Genomic DNA, 22,389 nt, shown 5'->3' on the forward strand with positions numbered 1-22,389 from the left:
TCACCACGGAGGCTTGGCGGGCGGGGCCGGGGCGGGCGGCTCCTGCAGGCTCTCCTTGGGCTCTGCTTCCCGGCGGGCACCCACCGTCTGCGCCACGAGCTGGAACACGGACCTGTCCAGACTCAGCCAGTCCGAGGGCAGCCTAGGGGTTAGCGGTCAGGGCTTGGACTGAGCCCCGGCTTAGACCGGGCTCCCCAACCCCTCTGGGGGCGGCCCCTCACCTGTTCGCGGGCCGGGTCTCTCGCTGGGCCTTTCGGGACCCAAAGAGGTGCCCCCACTTGATGCCCCCGGCTGGCGGCCCGGAGGCTCCCTCCTCGCTGTCTGCGGGGGGCGCCGTGGACCCCTCTCTCTCCCGGCTGTGCCTCAGCTCCGCCAGCACGGAGTCAGGGGGGCTCCCCATCCAGAAGGGCCAGCCCCGGTCCCGGCCCAGGGTCTCCTCGGGGGCAGGGCAGGCCTCGGCTCCCTCCACCACTCCCTCTCGGGGGGGCGGCCCCCCACCTCCTGCCCCTTTCTTTTTCTCACTGCTGCCAGCGCCGCTGCAGCTGTTGCTGCCGCCGCGGGGGAACCGGGAAGCTTCCGCGGAGCCGTCGATGTAGACCTGGGAGCTCTGCATGAGCTGGTACCACCAGCCGGCCTGCCCGCTCCGGGCCCTGCCGCGCTCCGAGCCCCCAGCCGCCGCCGCGGCCGCCTCTTCCGTCTCCTCCTCCTCCTCCTCCTCCTCCTCCTCTCCCCCTTCCGGGGCGCCCACGCCTTTCACCCGCCTCCCACGGGCCGCGCCCTCCAGGTCCCCGGGGCCCTCCTGGCTCCGGGCGCGGGCCAGCTGCAGCGTGGAGTGGGCGGACAGCAGCAGGTCCTGCGACACGCGCAGCAGCTCCTTGTGCTGCCGCTGCCGCTGCCCGCTCTGCAGCAGCCGGTGCTGGAACAGCAGGTCCAGGCTGAAGGGCAGCAGCGCCAGCGGCTGCAGCAGCAGCAGCAGCTCCTCCAGGAGGCCGGGGCACACGGTGTGCGCCGCGCTCAGGAAGCCCCACGGCTGGTAGTGGGTCTGGATGATGTCTAGGGGGAGGGGGGGGGGAGGATTGAGCCACACGGGAACACAGGGCCTGGCCTGGGCTGCTCGGGCTGTGGTGTGCTGTTTAGAGTAAGGTCACCAGACGTCCCGATTTTTAACAATTTGTCCCACGTTCCGCAGCGTTTTTAAAAAAAAAAAGTCCAAAAGATTTAAAAGATTCTTTCCAAAAATCGGGACTTTTTTTTTTTAAAACGCCGGGGGACGCGAGACAAATCGTTGAAAATCGGGACTGTCCCGCCAAAAGCGGAACGTCTGGTCACCTTAGCTTGGAGGCACCACCGTGCGGGCGGCTCCCGAGGTGGGCGGGGCACTGGCCCCACGGCCGTAGCGGCAGCCGCGGGGTCAGCCGGCCCGTGTCCCCTGCCCGCCGGGCTCTGGGGAGGGCCTCCGGGAGAAGCCCGGGCTTCGCATGGTCCCCCCTCCACCTCCGGCATCTGCAAAGACAGCCGTGCCTCCCTCCTGGCCTGGGAGGCCTGGCCCGGGATGAGTTTGCAGGACAGGGCGGGGCTCTGGGCCTTACCTTCGTGGTTATAGAGGTGATTAAACCAGAACTCCAGGGACCGGATGCTGTGGGGAGACAGGCGAAGAGAGGTGAGTCTCCCGGGGCACGGCCGGATCGTAAGGCGCGGAGGAGACAGACACGGGGGCGGACGCAGGGCAGGCTGCGGCGGATGCCGCCCTTCTGGGCGGGGAGGCCCCGCGGTCCGTTTTACGGCCTGTAGCTCTGACAAGCCAGCGGAGGGGTCGGGAGGGGGCGAGCATGCGGTTCCTCCTAGAACGGAGCCACTTTGCACAAGACGCAGGAAGCCGGGGCAGCTCCCGAGCGAGAGTGCAGAGCCGAAGGGGGTGACCTGGGGTGGTGCTTGAGAGAGAAGAACACGGTGACACGGGTCCCCAGGTGGACTGAGGGCCCAGCAGGATTTGGAAGCGCTGCTGGCACTGGGAGGAGCGGGGTTTACGATGATATCCAGAGAAACGGAACCAGATTAATTTCCAGAGAAGCCACACCGTGGGTGCGTAAAAGCAGAAGACCATGCCGATACCGGTGTGGCTCAGTGGATAGAGCGTCGGCCTGCAGACTGAAAGGTCCCAGGTTCGATTCCGGTCAAGGGCATGTACCTTGGTTGCGGGCACATCCCCAGCAGGGGGTGTGCAAGAGGCAGCTGATCGATGTCTCTCTCTCATCGATGTTTCTAAATATCTCTCTCTCCTCTCTGTAATAAATCAATAAAATATATTTAAAAAAAAAAAAAAAAGCAGACCATAGTGGTGTGCGTGTGGGAGGACGGTGGGTGTGGCGGGAAAGCACGGATCTACTGCGAGGCTGTAGCCAGGTGGGGAGGAGGGAGCCTGTGCTCCGGCAGCAGGTCCCCCAGAGCGGCCCCCCCCCCCCCCCCCGTCTGTCTGTCTGTCTGTCTGTCTGTCTGTCTGAGGCAGGGAGCTGCCTCCTCAGAGGCCGCGGGGACCCGGGGGAGGGCTGGTGGCTGCGGGGGGGGGGGGGGCCTGGGGGAAGGCTGGCGGCTGCGGGGGGACCCGGGGGAGGGCTGGCGGCTGCGGGGGGGGGGGGGGGGGACCCGGGGGAGGGCTGGCGGCTGTGGGGGGGGGGGGACCCGGGGGAGGGCTGGCGGCGGCGGGGGGGGGGGGGGGACCCGGGGGAGGGCTGGCTGCGGCGGGGGACCCGGGGGAGGGCTGGCGGCTGCGGTCTTGCTGCCCCCCCACACTCACTTGAGCAGGCCGAGGATGAAGGCGTCGAAGCGCATGGTGTGGCTGGTGAGCTCGGGGAACTGGCTGACCTTGTTGTAGAGGCCGTGCAGGACCTTGGTGGAGGGGCCTGGGAGGAGGAAGCCGGAGCCGCGGGTCACACGCGCCCAGTCTCTGGGACCCCAACGCCCCCCGGGGTGTGTGTGTGTGTGTGTGTGTGTGTGTGTCCGTCGCGCGCGGCGCCCACCTAGCTGCGTGGAGGCCTCGACCACGCTCCAGGGCGTGTTCCTGCGCTGCCCGATGATGACGTCCAGCACGAAGGCCTTGAGCCCGTCCTCCAGCACGGCCCGCACCGCGGGGCACAGGTACTTCAGGACCAGGTGGCCCACGTTGGGGCTGACCGAGCTGTTCCCCAGCTTCGCCTGTGGGGGCGGCGGGGAAGCACAGGGGTCACTGCACGTCCGGCCCTGGTCCTCTCTGGTCTTCCTAGCCCTCAGGGTGCCCCTTTGCGATCCCCGTTCCTAAGAACCAACTCTGGGTCCTCGGTGCAAGAGAGCAGGAGAAGGCGAGGGTCAGCGGGCGGAGCTCAGCTCTCCACGGCTTCTGGCCTACCTTCACCCCAGGATCCCGGCTCGTGCCGAAATGGGCCACGATGAGGTCCACGGCGGTGTTCACAGCCTTCACCAGCCCTGAGAGAGAGAGAGAGAGAGAGAGAGAGAGAGAGAGAGAGAGAGAGAGAGGCTGGTGTAACAGCTCCCGGAAAGGCCCCCGGGCCACTCAGCGGGACTGAACCTCCTCCGTGGGAGCAGGAGGGCTTCCACACACACTCTCTCTCTGCCCCTGCACACGGTCTCATCAAGGCACCAGGCCCAGGCCACTTCTATTTCCCCCAGTTCTCAAGCCCCTCCTGTGTTCACGCCCCAGCTGGGACCCACTTTTTTTTTTTTTTTTTATTTATAAATATATATATATTATTGAATTTTTTACAGAGAGGAAGAGAGAGAGATAGAGAGTTAGAAACATCGATGAGAGAGAGACATCAACGAGCTGCCTCCTGCACACCCCCTACTAGGGATGTGCCCACAACCAAGGTACATGCCCTTGACCGGAATTGAACCTGGGATCCTTGAGTCCGCAGGCTGACGCTCTACCAGGGGTCTTCAAACTACGGCCCGCGGGCCACATGCAGCCTGCAGAGGAGTCTGATCCTGCCCGCCAGGTTTTTTGGGCAGTGAGCGCAGCCGAGGTGTTACAGTAGGAATTAGTAGTTCATATAGTCCGGCCCTCCAGCTCTCTGAGGGACCGTGATCTGGCCCCCACTTTAAAAAGTTTGAGGACCCCTGATATCCACTGAGCCAAACCGGTTTCGGCTGGGACCCACTTTGATTACATTATTGAGACCCTCAAAGTCCTAACTTCCTTGCCGTCTTACTCCAACCCTGGTCAATCTGTCTGTCTTCTCCACGCTGAGACGCCAGGCTGCTGGCTGCTGGGTAAAGTGCAGGGCCACTCACACCGGTGACCCGCAAGGGCATGCCAGCTCCTCACCCCTCCTCTCAGCCCCGGGTTCTACTCACACAGAGAGCGGCGGCCACTGGTCCTGAGTTCCTCCAGCTTTCCTCTCCACCCCAAAGACGTAACGTGTCATTTCTCCTCCCCCTGCCGTCCCCTCACTCTCTCCCCTGTTTTGGAGGGAGGTGGCTGCTCCCCTTCTTGCCCAAGCCCTTCCCTCCCCTGGGCTCCGGATCTCCCTCTGTCTCTGAAAGGGACTTCAGCCTCCTCTTCCTCCCCTTTAATGGGCTCCTTCCCCTTCAGCCCCTCATTTTTTTCCCTCTCCATCATCGCACGAAAAGTGCTCTCTCTTATGGTCTCCTATTTGCTAAATAGCTTGATTCCTTGTTAGTCCATATCGTTCTAGATGTTACCATCACGTTTACGCTGGCCTCTAGGCCCTGTGGTAACGGAATCCCCCCCTCCCCCCATCAGAGCACCTGGGCGCTTATTTATGACACGCAAGCTCCCTCACCAAGCTCCCGGAGAGAAGAGACTGGAGCCTGAGCCCAAAGCATCTGATCAGTGACCCTTTCTCACGTGCACACACTCAGGGCACATGGTACACAGACTCCTCGCCCCGGTGCCTGTGCTAACTCCTTCCTGGCCCCTGGAATTCTGAGGGAGGGAGGGCCAGGCAGCAGGGCAGCGGGCACACACAGGCAGTGACAGCAGCATTCCTGGCCTGAGCTGGGGTGATCTGCACCTTTTTTCTGAAGCAGGTCAATGGAAATGGCTTCTGAGTTGCCGTCTGGGGACAGACAGAACTCAGCCGGAGGCTTCTCCGTCAAGGAAAAGGGATCCTGGAAGTCAGGGCAGGTCAGTGGTAACGGCTTCCCCATTTGACCTGGGGGAAAAAAGAAAAAAAAAAGGAGAAAAATCAGTCCCAAGAACCCTCTTTCCCAGAGCTGCAGCTCAGCTCTGTGCCTTATACCCTCCAAGACGGACCCCTTCTCCAGCCCCTCCCAGCGGCGGGAGGGCCTGCCCCGTATCCGGGGACCTGCCCACACACCGTGCAGCTGGCAGTTCAGGTGGCCAGCGGCACTGAGGGAGCCGGGGAATTCAAAGATGGGGTTCCTTCGGGCCAGCCGCGCTTCCTGTGGCCTTCGGTCTAGGCTCCCTGACAAACCGGGTGGCCCTAGCGGGTTCTTCCTCCTGTATTCCCGCCACTTGAGCGCTTGAGGGGACAGGTGGTTGGCTGGAAGCAGAACGGAGTAGCAGGAGAGACAGGAAAGAATTAGCAGGAGACAGCGTTTCATACCCACCCAGTGGGCCCCTGCATAACGTGAGGGTTAGGAGTGAGTGCATGCTCTCCACAGATGTTGGGGAAGGAGATTATATATATATATATTTACAGAGAGGAAGGGAGAGGGATTGAGTCAGAAATATCCACGAGAGAGAAACATCCATCAGCTGTCTCCTGCTCAACCCCTACCGGGGATGTAGCCACAACCCAGGTACATGCCCTTGACCGGAATCGAACCTGGGACCCTTGGGTCCGCAGGCAGGCGAACGCTCTATCCACTGAGCCAAATAAACGTCAGGGCGAGATGCAAGTGTCTGAACCTCGGATCCCAGGCTGGGGTACGAGAGGCTATTCAGAGAGGGCGGTGGTGTCAGCGTGTGCGGGGGCGGGCCGTGACGCTCGTACCGTTATTGGGCCTGGCGGCCATGCAGCCTTCGCCGCCGCCCCGGGCCAGGCCCTCCGCTCGGCCGAGGCCGGATCTCCAGGAGCCCAGAGGCGGCAAGCTTCCTGCCCCATGGAGCCGGTACTCAGCCAAGCTGGTCAGTATCTTCTGATCCTCCTCCTGGGGCTGCTGGGAGGCGGCGGGCTGCACGGCGGGACGGGAGAGGCTCCACGGGGGCGGCGAGCTCTCCGAGGCCGCGGCCGGCTCCGGGGGCGGGGAGCAGGACGCGGAGGCGTACGAGTCTTCGGTGCTGAGCCCGAAGGGGCCGGCGCTTCGGATCGGGGAGTAGCTGCCCAGGGGCGACGGGCGTGAGGTTTCCGGCTCGGGCCCGGCTCTCCTGGCCCCTCTGCTGGCCGAGGCCTGCGGCTCCCCTGGAGGCTCGGAGGCAGGGGCCTGAGCCGCGGGCACGGCCAGGGGGGCGGGCTGCTGGGCACGGCCGCAGCCCGACAGGCTGTAGAGCTGGGAAAGGCTGTGGAGGGCCCGGGCCTTGGCCAGCTGCTTGGGGAAGTGGTGCTGGAACACGAAGGGCTGGATGGGCAGCGTGGTCGGCCTCTGCTCCTTGCTGTAGCGGAGGACAGGTCGGCTCTCAGCACCACCCCCTGTGGCGACACGGACGGAGAAGGAGTCAGAGGGACAGACACTGAGGCCATGGGAGAGGAGGCAGGGAAGCAGGCAGGGGATGCGGCTCCCTGGGGAAGGGGGACGGGGGAAGGGGTGGGTAAGACCGGGTTGTAGGAACTGAGTGAGGTCGGCGTAATCCAAGAGTACGGACTATGCCATGGCCCCAATCCTTTTTTTTTTTTTTTTTTTTTAATATATTTTATTGATTTTACACAGAGAGGAATTGAGAGGGACAGAGAGTTAGAAACGTTGATGAGAGAGAAACACCGACCAGCCGCCTCCTGCACACCCCCCACAGGGGATGTGCCTGCAACCAAGGTACATGCCCTTGACCGGAATCGAACCCGGGACCCTTCAGTCCGCAGGCCGACGCTCTATCCACTAAGCCAAACCGGTCCCGGCTGGAGGCTCAATTCTTATATCTCACTTTACACATTCTCTCCTGTATTATTCAAGTTCGGACACTCATACTCCTGAACCCACCTTCCTATGATCCCTCCACCACTCTGCTTTAGGGTTTTGCTTTCATTTAAAATCGGCTATTTTAGAACACGTCATCCATCACCGTTCTCCCGGTGACTTCCATCTCTGTCAGAACTACTGTTTCCTTTGTTTCTAAGGCCCAGAGACTTGGAGCCAGAGCCACAGATTTCCAGGGTCAAGATGTTATTTACCTCAAACTTTCACTCAGCACCCCCTATCTCCGTCCAACTAGGCACATCTCATTCTTGGGCACATCTGGCCATAATAAAATATTTCTTATGAAAATATTTCAGCCAGAATCAGCCTCCTGTACCTCTCCTCACCTCGCTCCTACATGATCCAGGCACTGGAGCCTCAGAGTCCATCTCTGCTCCCTCATATGTTCCCAGAGTGGTCCTCTCCTGCCCTTCCAGCCAACCTTCAGGCCCATGCCCCTCAGAACACGGGGCTCAGAACCAAACCCAAAACTCCCGTCACTCTGTCTCTCTGCATGGGTGGTGCCTCTGATGAAACTGCGTGCTGCAAATATCTGAACAAACACAAGGTGGCACTACAGGCAGCTACAAGGCCTAACCCCCTGGGTGTGGCTCACTGGCACAGCTCTGTGGCTCAACAACTCCATGAGGCAGAGATTACATCCCGACTTGACAGATCAGGGTACTGGAAACTCAGCGATGAAGTCATTTGCCCAAGTTCACACAACTGGGAGGTGGCGGAGCTAGACTTCTGTCTAGGCCAGAGTCTCTTTACCACATCGCACTGCCCATGGGATGGTAAAGGGCTGGGCTTTCCTGTCCCTCCTCTTTCCCCGTCAGTTTACTTCGGGGAGGCTTCAGGGGGTGGTGGCCACAACCCCAATAGGGAGGTGTTCAGAGTCACTCCCAGGGACACTTTCTAATGATGCTCTCCTGTCATCCCCGGCCAGTCAGAGAGCAGCCGCCGTCCTTCTCCAGTCACTGTACTCAGCACACTGCCCCTCGGTCCTGCACGTGCCAAGTTTAGTAACATCTCCGAGCCGTCTGCACCTGCTCTTCTTTCTGCCTGAAGTTTTCTCATCATTCACGCATCAGCTCACACAGCACCTCCTCAGTGAGACCTTCACCACCGCAGCCCCTCTGGACAGTCCCTCTCATTATCTTGGTGTCATTTTCTTTCCAGCATTTTTTTTTTTTCACCACCAGAAAGGATCTTATTTGTTTACTGTCTTTTACTTCTAGTAAGGGCCCCAGCAAAGCAGGTTTTAAAAAGCTGTTCATTGCTGTCCCCCCCAGTGCCTAGAGCACAGCCTGATACACGGTAGGTAATGAATAAAGATACATTAAATGAGGGAATCCCCACTGAACCTTCGGTTAAGGCTAGCCTCACTGCATCCAAAATCTTCTTGTCAGCTTGCTTCCGAGAGTGCCAATTTCATCTCACCCCCCGTGGCCACAACTGCCCACAGAATAAAGTGGAACCTCCTCAGTCAGGTAGGTGCCCACACTGGCCACAGATTAGGCTTCTTCCGCTCAGACTCCCACACCTGCCACCCTCACCCACACACTCCTCCCACCGCGGGCCCGTCTTTAAGCAGCTGCCTTTCCTGCCGGGAATGTCTCCTTCCTTTCCACTTATTTCATATCAAATTCCAAGGCTGAGCTGGCCCTGGCTATCAGATTGGGCCCTCTATTACACACCGCCTAGGTAAAGAATGTCTTAATTAGACCATCTAATCCTACTCTTTAAGCACCCTCCCTGCTCAGTTCCCAGGATGGAGTTTGAGGCAGAGGAACACGATGAGGGAAATGGGGGGGACTTAGCGGGGGATTCTTGTGAGGAGTGGGTCTCAGTTCTGCCCTCGGGGAACACGTTTTCTCACTTTGCTATGTGACCACCCTTAAGAAAATCGGAGGCAGAGACAGACCACATCCCCCCAAGTCTGCTCTTCTAGGTACACAGCCCCACAGTCTCAATCGCTCCTTAAAACGGAGGGAGGGCCCGGGACTCCCAGGGGAGCACTGACTGGCTCAGGGAGTGGGGGGCTAGCAGTCCCCCTCTTCAGTCTATGGACACACCCAGTCGTCCTAACTTCTGAAAATCCTCCAAAACTGCCGATTCATTCTGAGTTTGCAACCAATGAAACGCCCCAGATAACTCAGGTACAGCTCACTCATCAAGCTTCCCGCGGGTCCCTGCCTTACCAGTTCTTTCCAGGTTTGGTAAGATCCTTCTGAATCTCGATTTTGCTGCTCAGGATCTCAAAGAGATCTCGGCTTCTTTAGTCATTCATGAATTCATTGAATTGTCACTCATTTTATTATTATTATTATTTTTAAAGAATCAAGAGAAGAGCCCTGTGGTAGGTCACTGGAGACTTAGGGAACAGCACACCATCTTGATACAAAAAGTCACCTGATGGAAAACACTTCCAGTGCCTCTCCTCCCATCTCTGACCAGGATTACCAGTATTCTCGCCCTCAGAATGCCAGCACAGGATCCCCTGGGCCTACCTACGCCCACCAGACCCTGCAGTCTAAGAAGAGAATGGCTGATCCCTCTCTTTCTGACCTGCCTCTTCCCTCCCCTTCGGTCCCCTCTCCCAAGGGCAGCTCCTTCGTGTATGTTTAGGTGTGAAATCTTTGCTGGACTGTGTCTCCAAATGGCAGCAGTAATACTATTTATGGTTTTTTAACCCCTTTCCTTTGATAAGCCAAGACACCCAAGCTAAGGCTGCAGCACAGAAAATCCCCCTTTCCTTCCTTCCAGACCCGCTGAGATCTGGCTTCCATCCTCTGGCTTGCTCCTGGAGTATTGTTTTTAGGATTATCAGCCTTACTCTTAGTGATTTCTCTTCAGAACTCATTTGGTTGAACCTAACTCTTTTTGAAACTTTCTCCTCCTCTGGTTCTGTGACTTTGCTCTCTCCTGGTTTTCCTTATATTTTCCTGCCTAATTCTTTTTTTTTATTTTAATATATTTTATTGATTTTACACAGAGAGGAAGGGAGAGGGATAGAGAGCTAGAAACATCGATGAGAGAGAAACATCGACCAGCTGCCTCCTGCACACCCCCCCCCCTGCCCCCACTGGGGATGTGCCTGCAGCCAATGTACATGCCCTTGACTGGAATCGAACCTGGGACCTTTCAGTCCGCAGACCGACGCTCTATCCACTGAGCCAAACCGGTTTCAGCTCCTGCCTAATTCTTTTCTGTTTCCTTTGAGGGTTGCTCTGCTCACCCTTCAATCATGGTATACCCAGATTTAAGCTATCCTTGTTCCCTTTATAGCTTCACACACTCTTCCTGGATGCTCTCGTCCACTCACAGCTTCAACTACCACTTTTATCCCAACAACTCTCCCATCATGGTGATCTCCTGACCTCCAGGGCTCCTTTCCAATCTACCTTTTACCCAATCAACCAGTGAACTTTCTAATAGGCAAATCAAAACAGGCTAAGCTGTTATAAACAAACAAGCCACTTTCCGGATTGAAATCCTTCAGTGGTTCCATCACATTCCACTAGGGCTATCCTCAATTATTTGTAGTTTCTAGAAAGCACCAAGTTATTCTGTGCCTCTGTGGTTCTGTACAGACTATTCTATGACCTAGAACAGTAGCGGCAAACTCATTAGTCAACAGAGCCAAATATCAACAGTACAACGATTGAAATTTCTTTTGAGAGCCAAATTTTTTAAACTTATTCTTCTAACGCCACTTCTTCAAAATAGACCCACCCAGGCCGTGGTATTTTGTCCGAGAGCCACACTCAAGGGGCCAAAGAGCCGCATTTGGCTTGAGAACCCCAGTTTGCCGACCACTGACCTAGGATATGCTTACAGATCTGCACAAAGCTAATTCCTGCTTGTCTTTCCAGACTGTGCTTGAATGTAAACTGTGTTAGCAGTCCTTCTCTAGCATTTCATTCTGATTGGGATGTTCTGTAAACCGCCATCTCTGCATTTTACCTTCCTGTTTCCATCCTTGGTTGGAATTCCTTGAGGACAGAAATTGTCTCTCTCATCTCTATCACCAGCACCCACTTAACAAAGAGTCTTTATAAAATCACTACTTAAATATTACAAGATAAACAGGAAGTAGCCGGACTAGGAGACCTACAGGCCAAGGGTCAGCCTCAGGCTCTTTGAAGAGCGGCTCCAGTGACCGATCAGAGCAGGAGCTTGCCGGGCACCCGGTGTGGTCTGCCTGTCGGACACATCCTCGGCTTTTAGCCATCACCCGTAAGCACCGCAAAGTCCTCTGTGTCCCAGACTGAACTCTCGCCTCATCCCTTTCCCAATAAATCTAATTCTGTTGGCAGCCCCTAATCACGTTATCATCTTTCCAGTTATCCAGGCTTAGAACCACAATCTTCTGAGTGCTTCCTTTCCCAATCACCCTCCGAGTTCTGTCGATTTTATCTCTTCAGTGCATTTTTTATCCTCTAACCTCCTTCTCCCCTGGACTGGAGAGATGCTTGGTCCAGGCTGAGGAGTCGCTAGCGATATGGATGGGGTGGGTGACGGGGCCCTATCACTGAGGCGGCCGCCATGCACTTATCCGGGTAATCTCCAGCCTTTCATTTCCTTACCGTCAGCTCTAGCTCTGGCATCCCTCTGGGCATGGCTGTTGGCTGGGCTCCCTGGGAGGGCAGAGCCTGGATCCAGCAGCTGCATCATGGAGCCTTGCCCAGAAGCTCTGAGGACGGCAGGTGGCATCTCACTGGCCTGGGGGCCCTGGTAGACCTGGGCGGCCCAGGGCTCCGAGCCAACGGAGTCCACGCCCGGCCCCGTGGGCATGGGCGGTAGACTGTGGCTACAGTGAGCCCCCTCGTCCGGCGAGCCCGCCCGGTCTGGCTGGGCTTCCTGAATGGGCAAGAAGTCCTGGGAGGGGTCCCCGAGGCTGGCCCGGAGTGGGGGGGACCCGGAGCCCGCGGCTTTCTTCCGGCCTCTGGCGAGCTCCGCGAAGGAGGTGACCCGCTTCGGAGGGGAGCCGGGCCCGGCCAGGGCCGCGGGGCCCTCGCTCAGGCGCACCGGGCAGCTCAGCATGCGCTCCAGCGAGCCCAGCCGGGCGGGCGGGCTGCGCTCCAGGCTGCGGTCGTAGCTCCGGGAGCGCTGGCGCCCGGGGCCCAGGTTCGGGGGGGACGTGTTCGTGTACACCTGCCCCTCCATCCCCGCGGGGCCCGGGGCGGCTCCGGCTTCCAGGGGCCTCGCTGGCCCCTCTGGCTGGGCGTCTGGCCGCCGGAACAGGTAATACTCGGAGGGCTGGTTCGGGCCCGGGTCCGGGGCAGAGCTGGGCACGGGGCTTATCTTGGTGTGTTCCTCCGAGCAGCTGGTGATGGAAGAGCCGGCGGGGCTCGGGGACGACTGGGAGGACAGGTCGCAGGTGACGAGCTTGTAGTAATTCTGCGTGGCCACCACCAGGCGGGCCTGGCTCTGGAAGCAGGCCGTGAGGTCGGCCACGGCGGGGCAGGGCTCGGAGTGCGGGCGGTAGGCGTTGCAGTTGGCGTCCAGCTCGGGGGAGGAGGCGTGAGCACAGCCGCAGCCCCCCTCCCCGCCCCCGCTGTCCGGGTGGTGGGACTCGTAGGACATCTTAGACTCGGCCGGGGAGGGCTGCAGGTCCAGGTAGAAGGCGCCGGGGTCCGAGTGGCTGCAGAAGGAGGAGTCGCTGCCGGACTGCGGGGCGGAGTTGAGGTTGGCGTGGGGGTGGCCGTGCGCCTTGCTGTAGAGGGTGCTGAAGGTGACCAGCACGCCGTCCGAGCTGTTGCAGGAGGAGTCGCTCACGTAGCCCATGGACTGGTCGGCCGCCTCGGACTGGCTGGACGTGCTGCTGCAGCGGCAGTGCTGGGGCCCGGAGCCCGAGCACCCCGGGTTCCTCGGGGACTCGTCTGAGCTGAGCTTCCATTCCTGCTCAAAGGAGAAGCCGGAGGTGTCGCTGGCTGCCCCTCCGCTGCCGCTGCCGCTCCCGCCTGGCCCCCCGCACTCGTCCAGCTCCATGGTCTCTGCGTCCGGCTCCGGCCCGCAGCAGTGGCTCCTGCCGCGCTGCTGGGGACCCAGGGCTGTCACCGGCTCCTGCTCCTGCCCCTCCACCACGCCGGCCCGGCTCTGTGCTGCCCCCCACGGCCTGCCGGGTGTGGGGCCAGGCGGTGGCAGCTGGAAAGAGGACAGACGGAAGGTGGGCTGGCCGGCTCCGTGCAGGTGGAAGGACTGCTGGGTGGTGCCGGCACCGATGCTGTCATCGTACAAGTCGCCAAGTCCCGGCTCAGCCACGCCCCCCTGCAGCAGGAAGGGGTTGTGCCGTTTAGGGGCCCCGGGGCCCCTTCCATCCCGACCCCTGCCCTTGGCGCTGCTGTCCGCGGGCCGCGCGGACCCCCCCGGCGCAGCGTGCAGGCTGCCGTACAGCAGGGAGTCCGCTTGTCCCAGGTCTGGCTCCGGCTGGGCGATGCCCAGCTCAGGGGGGCAGAAGGGGTTGGGTCTGGTGCTCCCGCTCCCGCCGGGCCCCCCGCAGCACTGCCTGTCTGGGACTTGGCAGTGCACCAGGGGGATGTGGTGGACGATGAGGGTCTCTCCGGGAAGCTTTGGGGGACTATCCATTCTGGAAAGTTCGAACAAGGGCATCAACAGCGCCGGACACTGCCCCCGGAGCCCGATGGGGCAGAACGCATTTCATCAGGAGAGCTTGGCACCTGGAGAGAGAGGGAGAGAAAGGGAAGCTAGGGTCACTTCCCTGGAAGGCTGAGGCAGGCCCTTCCGCATGTGAGTTCCAGCTGGAGAGAAGCCCGAGGGGAGAAAAGACTCAGAGTCCAGACGGAGCTTGGTCACACGGCCCAGTGGGACAAGGGGTATACCACCCTCTGCCTCACACAGGCCCGGCCCCCGAGTCCCCCTTCGTTTTAATTTGCCACGTGTCCGCCGTGAGCCAGGCCCCTTTGATGCCACATGCGGAGATCTGGGGATCTCAGAGACAGCATTTTCTTCTTATCAAGGACCCTATTCTTAGCTGTAAACAATGACTAATCCTCAGTGAAAATAAAAAGCATGACCAGTGAAGTAACTATGAAAACGCCACTAGGATGACTGATAGGGTGCTAAGCACTAAGGGGATACAGAGATGCCTTAGACTAGGGGTGTCGAACTCAATCAGAGAAGGGGCCAAAATCTAAAATCCAGCCTAAATCGCGGGCCGAATGGTTTACTGAACAGTCATAAACTGACAATGTCATAAACTGACAGCGGAGTGCAGTGATGACAGCGCGGTGCAGGCCACATTGCAAGGCCTGGCGGGCTGGATTTGGCCCGCGGGCCTTGTGTTTGACACATGTGCCTTAGACACAGCTATGACACGGAAGTTTACAGATGGGGAGAAAAATCACAAATTCTAAATCATGTCCTAATAGCAATAAGTTAAAATTTTGCAAGTAAAGTATTTTTAGGTATACTCTGTCATTTGACTCCTATGTCATTGTAGACTCCTTTTCTCCTCTTTTAAAAAAAAATTTATTGAATTTTTACAGAGAGGAAGGAAGGGAGAGGGATAGAGAGCTAGAAACATCGATGACAGAGAAACACCGATTAGTTGCCTCCTGCACATCCCCCACCGGGGATATGTCCGCAACCAAAGTACATGCCCTTGCCTGGAATCGAACCCGGGACCTTTCAGTTTGCAGGCTGACGCTCTATCCACTGAGTCAAACTGGTTTCGGCCTTTTCTCCTCTTCTAAACCACAGAATACCTGCCGCTTTCTGATGGCTGTGGGCTAAGAGCCTCACTCTCTCCCTCTAATACTGTGTTGACGCTTCTTGAATGCAGAGGCCAACGTGGGCGTTAGAGTGCCTGCAGGTATGGCTGATGCCAACTTCTTCCTTCTCAATGGAGGTGGGGTCTATTTTTATCTCCTCTCTATCACTCTAGCACAACATCACATAGGCCTGGTCAAATATAAGAGGCATAATACACTCTTAATATTTGTCTAGCGCAGGATATAGATCTTCTGAAGTATGCAAATTCTGCTGTTTTAGCCTAGAACTTTCATTATGGGTCCTTTAGAAAATCTTCTCTCCCCAGTTTTATCTCTGAGAGGCTAAGGCTCTCTCTTGTCCAAGGTTTCCAAGTACACAGAGCCCCCTTGGAGCTTCTCCGGTCTCCTGGCCAAACTAGGCACGTTCTAGTCTCATGGGCTACCACGTTCAGATCCTAAGTCTTTACTTGCTCTGACTCCTCATTCATTCATTTCTTTCTTCTCTTTTTATCCCTGTGATTTCCTTTCATCCATCATGAGTCTAAATCCCCCATCATTAAGACTCATTTAATTAAACTCTTAATACTACCAATTCTTAAAAATTTAACTCATTTAGCCGAAACTGGTTTGGCTCAGTGGTAGAGCGTCGGCCTGCGGACTGAAAGGTCCCGGGTTCGATTCCTGTCAAGGGCATGTACATTGGTTGAGGGCACATCCCCGGTAGGGGGTGTGCAAGAGGCAGCTGGTCGATGTTTCTCTTTCATCGACGTTTCTAGCTCTCTATCTCTCTCCCTTCCTCTCTGTAAAAAATCAATTAAAAATATATTTTAAAAAAATTTAACTCATTTAGATCATAGGATCACAGCTCTTCATGTAAAGTACAATAAAGAGCTAGGCAAGTTCATGCTCAAAAACATGACCAGGTAATACATGAGATTAAAAAATTCAAACGGCTAATAAATACATGTGTGAGGGACACAGTAGTATGATATAACTATGTGTGTTAGGTAAATTACATTAAAATTTAAAAGCAAGTATATGAAGGTGACCAGTACTCAGTGTGTTTCTCTCACACATTGGTATTCTCTTTCTCTCTCCTTTTCCCTCTCTCTAGGACCAGTAGGGCATATCCTCAGGTGAGGAATAATAATAATAATAAAAAAAAATGACCCTCCCAGCATGGCTCAGTGGTTGAGTGTCGATCTATGAACCAGGAGGTCATGGTTCGATTTCAGTCAGGGCACATGTCCAGGTTGCAGGCTGGATCCCCAGTGTGGGGTGTGCAGGAGGCAGATGATCAATGATTCTCTCTCATCATTGATGTTTCTATCTCTCTCTCTCTGAAATCAGTATAAATATATTTTATTTTTAAAAAATATGTTTTATTGATTTTTAGAGAGAGAGGAAGAAAGAGAAAGAGAGAGATGGAAACATATCATCGGCTGCCTCCTTCACACCCCCTATTGGGGATCGAGCCTGCAACTTGGGCATGTAACCTGACTGGGAATCGAACCAGCAACCTCTTGATTCCTGGGTCGACACTCAGCTGCTGAGCCACACCAGCCAGGCAATACAGATAAAAAAAAAAAAAAAAAAAACCCACACAAACAAACAGATTTGACAGCCTCTTCAATAAATGGTGCTGGAAAATTTGGTCAGATACATGCAAAAATTAAAATTAAAAAAAAAAATGAAACTAGACCACCAACTTACACTGTACACAAAAATAAAGTCAAAATGGATAAAGGACATAAGATGGGAAACCATAAAAATCCTAGAAGAAGCCATAGGCAGCAAAATATCAGACATATATCATAGCAATATCTTTATTGATACAGCTCCTAGGGCAATGGAAACTAAGGAGAGAATAAACAAATGGGACTACATCTCAATAAAAAGCTTCTGCACAGAGGAAGAAACCATCAACAAAACAACAAGAAAGCCTTCTGCATGGGAGAACATATTTGCCAATGTTATCTCTGATAAGGGTTTAATCTCCAAAATTTATAGGGAACTCATACAACTTAACAAAAAGAAGATAAACAATCCAATAAAAAATGGCAAAAGACCTAAATAGACACTTCTTGAAAGAGGACATACAGAAGGCCAAGAGACATATGAAAACATGCTCAAAGTCAGTAATCGTCCGAGAGATGCAAATTGAAACAACGAGGTACATCTCACACCTGTCAGAATGGCTATCATCAACAAATCAGCAAACAAGTGCTGGCGAGGATGCGGAGAAAAAGGAACCCTTGCACTGCTGGTGGGAATGCAGACTGGTGCAGCCACTGTGGAGAACAGTATGGCATTTCTTCAAAAATTTAAAAATGGAACTGTCATTTGACCCCATAATCACACTTTGCGGAATATATCCCAAGAAAACAGAAACACCAATCAGAAAAGATATATGCACCCCTGTGTTCATAGCAGCACAGTTTACAATAGCTAAGATTTGGAAACAGCCTAAGTGCTCATCAGCAGATGAGTGGATTAAAAACTGTGGTACATCTACACAATGGAATACTATGCTGCTGTAAAAAAGAAGGAATTCTTACCATTTGCAATAGCATGGATGGAACTGGAGAGCATTATGCTAAGCGAAATAAGCCAGTCAGAGAAAGATAAATATCACATCTCATTCATTCATTTATGGAATATAATGAACAACATAGACTGATGAACAAAAATAGGACCAGAGTCATAGAAGCATTGAACAGACTGTCCAACCTATGAGGGAAGGTGGGGGTGGGGTGGGGGAAGATGTGTGAGGGGATAAGAGATCAAAGGACTTGTATTCATGCATATGAGCATAACCAATGGACATAGATGAGGGGGGAGGGATGTATTTGGGGGTGGGGGTGGCCGGGGTCAATGGGGGAAAAGGGAGACTTACGTAATACTTTAAACAATAAAGAATTTAAATTAAAAAAAGATGTATAACCCAATTAAAAAATGGGTAAAGAATTTGAATAGACATTTCTCCAAAGACCTACAAATGGTCAATAAGCACATGAAAAGATGCTCAATATCATTAGTCATTAGAGAAAGAAAAATCACAACACTTTACCCCCGTATGTTAGCTCAGATAACAGACAGTGACAAATGCCGGTGAGGATGTGGAGATGGGGCGCAAACACGGCTGCAGCGATGTAAAACGGGTGCCCCGCGGCCGCTTTGGGAAAACATCCTGGCAGGTCTTCAAAACGTTAAACATAAAGTTACCATATGACCCAGCCCTCCCGACGCCTAGGTATATGCCCAAGAGAAATTAAATCATGTATTTACAAAAAAGCTTGTATATGAATATTTGTAGCGACATCATGAATACATAGAGTATTGTAAAGTGGGAACTATAATATACTAATGTCCATCAGCTAATAATAGATGGACTTACCGTGGTCTGTACATGTAACAGAATATTACTTAGCAATAAAAAGAATGAAATACTAATGCATGCTGCAACATGAATGAATCTTAAAATGCCAAGTGAAAGAAACCAGTCATCAAAGGCTTCTTTGTATGATGCTGTATGAGTCCATTTACATGAAATGTCCACAATAGGCAAATCCACAGAAACAGAATGTAAATGAGTAGCTGCCAGGGACTGCAACCCTGGGATGGGGGGTGACTGCAAATGGGCCTGGAGGTTCTTTTTGGGGTGATTCAAATGCTCTGAGATTAGACAGTGGTGATGGTTACACAAGTCTGTGAATAAAATCAAAATGGAATTTTATGGCATGCCATAATCTCGCTATTTTATAAAAGGGTGAATTCTATGGCATATGTACTATAACTTAATAAAGCTGTTATTGAAAACATTTTCTAAAATAGAGAAAAGGATTAGGGTTTATGGGAAGAGGTAAGGAGAGGTGAGGGAGGAAACCAGTGTTGAGCAGTGGAGGATTCTGGGCATTTGCGGAGAGAAAGGTGAGAATAAGAAAAGAGAGGAACAGCCATTTGGAGTGGCTCAGTGGCTGAGCGTCGAACCAGGAGGTCACAGTTCAATTTTCTGTCAGGGCGCATGGCAGGTTTCGGGCTGGATCCCCAGTGTGGGGCCTGCGAGAGGCAGCCAATCAGTGATACTCTTTCATCATTGATGTTTCTATCTCTCTCTCCTCCCTTCCTCTCTAAGATCAATTAAAAAATATATTAAAAAACAGATCAACAAAAAAGTTTTAAGATTTATAAAAAAAAAAAAAAAAGAGAGTGAGAGAAACAGCCACCTTAAAGTGTGGGGTTTTGTAGAGAGAGATAAAATGGATTTTTTAAAATTTTGCTACAAGATCATTTTTCTTTCACTCCTCCCATCTTTTCTACTCCTTTGCTGAGAAAACTTTGGGCTCAAATACATATGCCACAAAGATAACAGAAAGTTGGAAATACCCTAAAATTTCAATAATAGTCAATTTAAAAATGTGCAGAACAGGGTATCATTAAAATAATGTTGTGTTAATATTATTGACTTGGGAAAATGTGCACAAAATATTAAGTGAAAACAGCAGATCATGAACAGCTCATACAGTCTAACACCATTTTTGTAAATACCGGGAAATACATCTAACTCCGTCTTAGTTCAGGCCGCTCTCACAGGGTACCTCAGACTGGGTGGCTCATAAAAGGCAGAAGTTTATTTCTCACGGCATCAAGGTGCCAGCATGCCGTGTCGGGGTGAAAGCCCTTTCCTGGTGCAAACTGGCACCTTCTTGCTGTGTCCCCCCAGGGCATAAGGAACAAGGGTTCGCTCTGGAGCTTGCTTTAGAAGGGCACTAATCCCATTCATGACCTAATGACCTTCCACAGGTCATTGGGTCATGAATGACCCTCTTACTCTCATTATCTTTGGGAGTTAGGATTCAGCATACGAATTTTGGGGGACACAGACATTCAGACCACAGTGGTATGCATGGAAGAAAATTCAAAAGCACATACAACAAATGTTAACAATGCTTATCTCTGTTGAGTGATTTTGGATTATTTTGTTTTATTCTTTTGTTTCATCTGTATTTTCTAATTTGTGTATCATAAATACCCATTACGTACATCATTCAAACAGTTTTCTTCCCTTTAAACACCGCAGATACCATGGCTCAGGGGTTGGGGAGGGGGTTTCCCCTTAACATAGGGACTAGGTTTCCCTAGGAGCCAGGCCATATCCCAGGCCTGGACTAGCAGGAGGGTAGAAAGCTTTCTTGAACATAGAGCAGTAATTTTGGGTGTACCTATGGGCTACAGCCATCACTTGATCTTCAATGAATATTTCCCCCGCCTTTTAAAGCACCATTTTAAAGAGTCATTCACAAGTATACACACATAAGAATTTATGATTCTGACCCACAAAACTATTACTGGGTCATACATGCATTCAAATGGAAAAACATAGTAACACACAGAGTCTAGACAGAAAGCTGATCCTCTCAACCAGGGAAAAGGAACAAGTGGCTATGGAAGGTGATGAAGAACCTTGGCTGGAGGGCTCTGACCGTTGTGTTATAACATTATGTTTATATCATGTTCCCTACACTGTCCTTGAGGTAAAAATCTGTGACACAGCTGCCTCTGTGTCCCCAGAGCCCACACACCGTGCTTGGAACACAGTAGGTGCTTGGCTACTTGGTGACTTCTATTTTATCCATTTAAACATTGAATTGTCTTTTTTTTTTTTTTTTTTAAATTGAAGTTAGGAGTTTTAAAAAAATTTATTCTGGATATAAGTCTTTTTCAGGTATACAGGTTATCCCCCCAAAATGTATACACACTTTAAGATCTGATAGCTTAATTTTGAAAATTAAATGTTTCTTTTTAAAAGAATATATTTTATTGATTTTGTACAGAGAGGAAGGGAGAGAGATAGAGAGTTAGAAACATCAATGAGAGAGAGTCATCGATCAGTTGCCTCTTGCACCCCCCCCCCCCCCACACTGGGGATATGCCCGCAACCAAGGTACATGCCCTTGACCGGAATTGAACCCAGGACCCTTCAGTCCCCAAGCAGACGCTCTATCCATTGAGCCAAACCGGTCCCGGCGAAAATTAAATGTTTTTTAACAAACACTGCCTTTATAATTATTCAAAGTGTGTGCATACATTTTGGGGGGCACCCATGATGCATTGAGAATATCTTGTCAGCCTGTGGCTTTGCCCTTTTGTTTTCTTAATGGTTTTATTTATTTTTTAATAATAGAAACTTTTAATTTTATGAAGTTTCATTGATCTTTTTTCTTTTTCTTTTAGGGTTAAAGCTTTCTATGTCTCATCTGAGAAATCTTTGCCGATCCTAAGACCATAAATAAAATTTCCTGTTTTCCCCCCCTAAAAGCTGTATAGCTTTTCGTTTAGGTTGTACTAAATCCTATTTTAAGTATAAAACTCTCTCACTGGTTGATTATATTTTATTTTATATTTTTGCATCTCAGGGGTCTTACTCCTTCCTGATTTCCACACAACCAAGGGAAATACCTGCCAATCATTCCTCCACAGGCAACTCCAGGTCAGCCAACCAAGGTGAAGTTCTGTAGGCATCTATCTCGTGAGATTTTATGTCCACGCTTCACCCACCCTCAAACTTACACATGCACACTTTTATGTATGTCATCTCACTGATCCTCACAACTCACCAAAGTCGGCAGGACCGCTTTCATTTTAAAAAATAAGGAAATCGACAGCCAGAAAAGGAAAATGACTTGCCCAAGAGCATTGTGAATAAGTGACACAATTAAGATGGGACTCGGGAATCCTAACTTTTGACTTTTTTTTTTTTCTTCTTCTTGCTCAGTTAAGAATGCAATGAGGATATTTTGTACAGGTGACGTATTTCAAATACCACAGAGCACATTTAGCAAGAACACATCTCTTTGCCTTCTTTCCGGGGAGTGACTGGTTCGTTCCATAACAAGACAAGTTTAATGTGGCCCACGAGCTCTAATGAAGGCGAAGAGAAATCAGAAGGCGGAAGAGCTCTTTTCAGAAGAGCTTCGTACATAATTTGCATTTACCTACTTTTCTTTTTCTAATCCAACTGTCCCTTTCAAGTCACTGCCCCAGGCTCTGATAACACTCCTCAATCCTACCTCCTGCCCTAGTTCCCAGCCCTCGTGTCTCCGCCCAGGTCACTCACAGTTCCCCAAACCCTTCCCCCTCCTCTGAGGTTCATATTCCTCAGTGCTTCCTGGGAACTAACACCTTCCTACAAATTCCCAGGATACTCCTCAACCATCTATTTGCATAATTAGGTTATTTTATGCATTATCCTTATCTGAGGGTATTTTTCCCATTGATTTCTAGAAAGAATGGGAGGGGGAGAGAGAGAGAAACATTGATGTGAGAGAGACACATCGATTGGCTGTCTCCTGCACGTGCCCCTATTGGGACTGGAGAACCTGCAACCGAGGTACAAGCCCTTGACAGGGAATCAAATCCCAGACCCTTCCGTCTTGCAGGCTGACACTCTAACGACTTAGCAACCGGCCAACTTACCATATGTTTTTGAATCTCCCACTAAGGTGGTCAAAGGAAATGAGAACCGAAGGAACTCTTTCTATCTGCTCAGTAATAGGATAAC

The 22,389-nt window shown here is 52.6% G+C and overlaps 1 protein-coding gene across 4 annotated transcripts in view; it reads right to left on the reverse strand.

Moving 5' to 3' along the window:
- The window catches only part of RUSC2 (RUN and SH3 domain containing 2), a 55,026-nt gene that overhangs the window by 765 nt on the left and 31,872 nt on the right, over nucleotides 1-22,389 (reverse strand). For all 4 annotated transcript variants that reach the window (XM_084898807.1, XM_084898808.1, XM_084898809.1 and 1 more), the window contains 10 exons: nucleotides 11,682-13,775; nucleotides 5,973-6,608; nucleotides 5,334-5,519; nucleotides 5,028-5,168; nucleotides 3,383-3,459; nucleotides 3,018-3,192; nucleotides 2,795-2,900; nucleotides 1,590-1,636; nucleotides 222-1,053; nucleotides 5-142 (listed from right to left, as the gene is read on the reverse strand). In XM_084898807.1, coding sequence (XP_084754933.1) covers nucleotides 5-142; nucleotides 222-1,053; nucleotides 1,590-1,636; nucleotides 2,795-2,900; nucleotides 3,018-3,192; nucleotides 3,383-3,459; nucleotides 5,028-5,168; nucleotides 5,334-5,519; nucleotides 5,973-6,608; nucleotides 11,682-13,707 — 4,364 coding nt within the window. In that variant the 5' untranslated portion in view covers nucleotides 13,708-13,775. The remainder of the gene's footprint in view (nucleotides 1-4; nucleotides 143-221; nucleotides 1,054-1,589; nucleotides 1,637-2,794; nucleotides 2,901-3,017; nucleotides 3,193-3,382; nucleotides 3,460-5,027; nucleotides 5,169-5,333; nucleotides 5,520-5,972; nucleotides 6,609-11,681; nucleotides 13,776-22,389) is intronic.

Source organism: Pipistrellus hanaki (genome assembly GCF_964339955.1).
Source record: "Pipistrellus hanaki genome assembly, chromosome: 11".
Taxonomy (NCBI): Eukaryota; Metazoa; Chordata; class Mammalia; order Chiroptera; family Vespertilionidae; genus Pipistrellus; species Pipistrellus hanaki.